The sequence below is a fragment of the Elephantulus edwardii genome, unplaced genomic scaffold, assembly GCF_000299155.1.
Source record: "Elephantulus edwardii isolate Elephantulus edwardi_28Jun2011 unplaced genomic scaffold, EleEdw1.0 scaffold00493, whole genome shotgun sequence".
Classification (NCBI taxonomy): domain Eukaryota; kingdom Metazoa; phylum Chordata; class Mammalia; order Macroscelidea; family Macroscelididae; genus Elephantulus; species Elephantulus edwardii.
This window is the reverse complement of record NW_006400243.1, coordinates 456,753-461,392: the sequence shown is the minus strand read 5'-3', so window position 1 is coordinate 461,392 and position 4,640 is coordinate 456,753. Positions and strand designations below refer to the sequence as shown.

At 38.3% G+C, this 4,640-nt stretch overlaps 1 protein-coding gene across 2 annotated transcripts in view; it reads right to left on the bottom strand.

Moving 5' to 3' along the window:
• PTH2R (parathyroid hormone 2 receptor) overlaps positions 1 to 4,640 on the bottom strand; it is a 122,578-nt gene that overhangs the window by 5,002 nt on the left and 112,936 nt on the right. For both annotated transcript variants that reach the window (XM_006903010.1, XM_006903011.1), the window contains one exon: positions 1,263 to 1,357. In XM_006903010.1, coding sequence (XP_006903072.1) covers positions 1,263 to 1,357 — 95 coding nt within the window. The remainder of the gene's footprint in view (positions 1 to 1,262; positions 1,358 to 4,640) is intronic.

The following is a 4,640-nucleotide window of genomic DNA, read 5'->3' as shown; positions in this document are numbered from 1 at the left end:
TGTGTGTGTGTGAGTGTACCGTCAAATCAGATCTGACTGGTACAGGAGGAGATTGTCCCTCCTTTTCCCGGCAGAGCATCTGGTGGATTCGAACCATGAGCCACTGGGATTGTAGTTGCAGCTCCTTGCCACTAGGCCACCAGAGCTCCCCTTCATTTGGTTTTTCAATCTATCAAGTCTCTCAAGCAATTTTTTTTAAAAAAAGCTGTAAATTCCTCCCATTCAGAGCTCAATAAATAAGTCCATATCAAACATGACTTTTTTTTTTCATTTTATAAAAGACCAAAAGTCTATTTGCATTTTTCATTATTCTATCATCCTTTGCCTCTGCTGCCTTTGATGGGCTGTGAGATGAGACAACTAATAGTGTAGCACACACTCTTATCTGTAAACCTTTGGGCCTAATTTCTTCTCCAATGCTAGGTCTTGAAAGCACCCTGAAAATAACTGAAGTGAGCAGCTGCCAGCTTGTTCATATTGTGCTTAATATCTACACTCCAGGCCATATCCATAGCCTTTTCTGCTGGCTAGAGAATGATTCAACAAAGGACTGAGAGAACATTTTCCAGAAAGGATTGATATGTTGACTATGGTTTCTTTCTTTCTGTGGCTGAGATAGCATTGTACAATAGCGAGAAGCAAAAGGAAACTGTTAGCTGCATTGTGGTCTAGAGACTGACTCGCTCATAGCTACCTCACGGCTGTGTGTCCAGTTGGCTAGAAGTCATTCTTACTCAGAATTTCTAAAATGATTAGTGGCAGAAATGGACACACCTTTACACACATTGAGAAACTGCTTAAACATTTGGTTTGTCTTTTTCATTATCAAAGAGGGAATAATAGCTCTCCCTCAAATCAGCATGTAATGAAAGTTTGCATCTTGTAGATTCCATGGAAAGGTTGACAGTGAAACAGAACATCCACTTTATTGATTTTCAGTAATAACATATTCCTTTTAGAATGCAGGTAAAATTGTGTGCCAAAATTATCAATGAGATTTTCTGTGGAGTAAAAAAGTTTTTGGAAAAATTCCAACCTGCTAAGAACAGATAAAATAAATGTACCTAGAAGCTAACACATTAGGGATATTTGGAGCTATATATTCACAAAATATAATTTTTCAAGTAAAGCATACTGAAATAAATGTAAGTATACATTCATAAATTTGACCTCTTAGAGCCATTTCCAATTAATAAATTCAAGGTTTTTTAATCTAAATAATAAACAAATTATTTCTCTATGAATATTGGTTCTGGAATTACCTGTATTGCTTTCTGGTATCATGGCCAATTGCATTGGTCTCCCAAATTTTGGTAGCCAGAACTCTAACTGTATTCAGAAAGAGAATAAAATTCAGCTGAAAGAGAAGAGTGCAAAGAATCATTATGTTAGTCTTCAAGATGTTTCATATAAAAACTACATAAATTAACAAATTTCCTACATGACTGAAAACTGATGCACTCGACAAGTGTACATTAGGAGATCTTAAATGAGATATTGGGAAGCAGGTGATTCCTGACTTGTCTTCATGAGAAGAGTAGCAAGATAGAAAGTTTCGATGTCAGTGGATACAACTGTCAAAAGACGATCAATAAGAAGGATAATGTGCCGGAATCTAAAGGGAATTTCCAAGCCAGAGTTTAGTGGGAGCCCTGTCAAAGAATGGCAGAACAATGGATGATAGTTAACTCTATAAATGTAACATACAACTCTTTTAAAAAGGAAATCCTAAATTCTGTCTCTGTTTTAAAAAGGGGATTAATAGAGTCGTTGAGGCCAATGCCAAAACTCTCATGAATTATGAACATACCAGGTAGAGTATAGAAGGCTTCTTTTCAAGAGGTGAGTAAGATGTTGAGTAAGAAAGACTCCTTTGTTAGACAGTTCAATTGAGTCCAGAGTTTCGTTTGGGGGGGGGGCATTATCAGGTTCTGGCTTTTTTTCTTTTCTTTTTTCCTTAGATTTTATTTTATACCGGTTTACATACAAAGTTCATAAAGTTCATATACATTGGTTTTCACACTGGACCTTACAGATACTGCCTATTTAAAGTAATGGAGGGAATATGTTGGTGGGATGAGCTCTTTTGTGTCACAAGGTCTCAATAATCAGTGATGAGACTTTATCACATAGGGTCCTCTCATTCATATATGTAGCCCAGAATGTGCTAGTATATAAGAACAATGGAAACGTGAGTTTTGAAGGGTGGGGATTATGTCGGGGCCAGTGCAAAGGACAATAACCATTAAGTTCTGCATTCCTGGTCTGGCAGAGAGAGTCCTTGCTCTTTTCTGGAATTTGGAGACTATCTATCACAAAGTGATTTACATTTACTCCCCAGAAGAACTGATCTTCTGCATCCATCCTTGATCCTCACTGCTCTCTTTGCCATCCTACCATTACCTATTCTTCTCACTAAATTCTCAAAAGCTGGGGGCTTGACTTTAGCCTCTTACCTGTAGGAAGGACAGAGTTATACTGTGAGCTAGGGAAAGAAGAGGAGTAAGCTTTCCAGGCTATTAATAGCTGTCATTAACCAAACACTCCCAAACATATGTCTTCACATCAATATGGGGAGCCAATTATATCACACCCTTTCATTATGGCAAAGAAACTCCAAAACAAATTTATTTGATCTTTGCCTCAGATGTATCAGCTGTATTTTGAATCAAATCTGTGTAATATTGTGTTGAGCATTTTTTACTACTGTGCATATAAACTTCTGCACAGCAGAATAAAAAGACACACACATGAGAGACTTTCCATCCACACTCACGCAGTATATAAACCCAGATGACAAACACAGAATCTTTGTTAAAACGAGGGGAGAATTGGCTCATTTATCCTACATGTGGGGTTTTCTGAGTGGCCAAATTTTACCACCATTAGTTTCTCTTACTCTGAGAATAGTTGTTGCTAGCTGTCATCAAAATGAGTACAACTCACAGTGACGCTATGAACAACAGATCTGAACTCTGACCCATCTTCATCATCACTGACACACTTGAGCCCATTGCTGCGGTCATGATATCAATTCAATCGAGGGTCTTTCACTCTTTTGCTGATCGTCCACATTTTTAAGCATGATAGCCCACTCCAATGAATAATAGCCTTTTCTAGAAACATGTCCAAAGTATGTGAAACGAAGCTTTGCCATCTTGCTTCCAAGAAGCATTTTGAACGTACTTTCTCCAAGACATATTTGCTCTTTTGGAAGTCAGTAGAATATTCAGTACTCTTCTCCAAAACCACAGTTCAAAGGCATTAATTCTTCTTCTCTAAAACCACAATTCAAAGGCATTAATTCTTCTTCTGTCATCCTTACTCACTGTTGAGTTTTCAGATGCATAGTAAGTGGCTGGAAAGACCATGGTTTGAATCAGGCACACCTTAGTCCTCAAACTGACATGGTCGCTCCTCAGTAATTTGGCTAGGTCTCTGGCTGCACACTTTCCCAGTATGGTATGTCTCTTGATCTCCTGACTGATGGTATCAAGGGTGTTGATTGTGGACACACACATGATCAATGCACTGACAATTTCAAGGTTTTTTTATCATCTATCATGATGTTACCAATTGGTCAAGTGGTGAGAATTTTTGTTTTTGTGATTTTGAGATGTAATCCATATTGAAAGTTGTAGTCTTTAACTTCTACAAGTGCTTCAAGTCCTCCTCACTTTCAGCAATCAAGGTTGTATCATCTGCAGGTTGTTGATGAGTATTCCTCCAATCCTGATGGCACATTCTTCTTCAGAGTCCAGCTTCTTGAGTGATCTGCTTAGCATACAGATGGAATAGGTATGAAGAAAGGGTACAACCACGATGCACAGCTTTCCTAGTTTTAAACCATGCAGTGTTCCCTGGCTTTGTCCCTTTGTAGGGGACTAGGTTTCACATAGCATAATTAAGTGCTCTGGTATCCCCATTCTTCTCAATGTTGCTGTTATTATGTGTAGTTGAGTCAAGTATGACTCATCAAAACTCTATGAACAAGAGATCTGAAACCTACCCTATCCGGTGCCATCCTCATACTTCCTGACTCCCTAGATCCCATCAAAGCAGTCACTGTGTCAATCCACCTGCTTGTGAGTCTTCCTCTCCTTTCCTGACCCTCTGCCCTTCTGGACACCATGTCCATCTCTAGAAAATAGCCCCTCCTAGCAATGTACTCAAAGTATGTTAGGTGAAGCATTATCATGCTTGCCTCCAAAGAGCACCCCAGCTACATTCTCTCCAAGACACAGTTGTTTCTTTTTCTGACTGTCCATGGGATGTTCAGTACTCTTTTCCAACACCATACCTCAAAGGCAACATCAATTCTTCTTCTGTCATCTTTATTCATTGTCCAGTATATCAAGTGCATATTCAATATATATTCTTCTAAATAGTAGCCATAATTTGTTGTGCTAAACACAGTCAAATGCCTTTGCATACTCAATAAAACACAAATAGTCTTCTGGCATTCTCTGCTTTCAGTCAGGATTCATTTATGGAACATTGATGCAGTGGGTTGTGAAGACAATGAGAGTGATACTATGTATGAAGTCTGAAGTGAAAAAAATTTTTTTTAAATTTTTTTTTATTTTTATTTTTGTGTGAGTGTACCGTCAAATCAGATCTGACTGGTACAGGAGGAGATT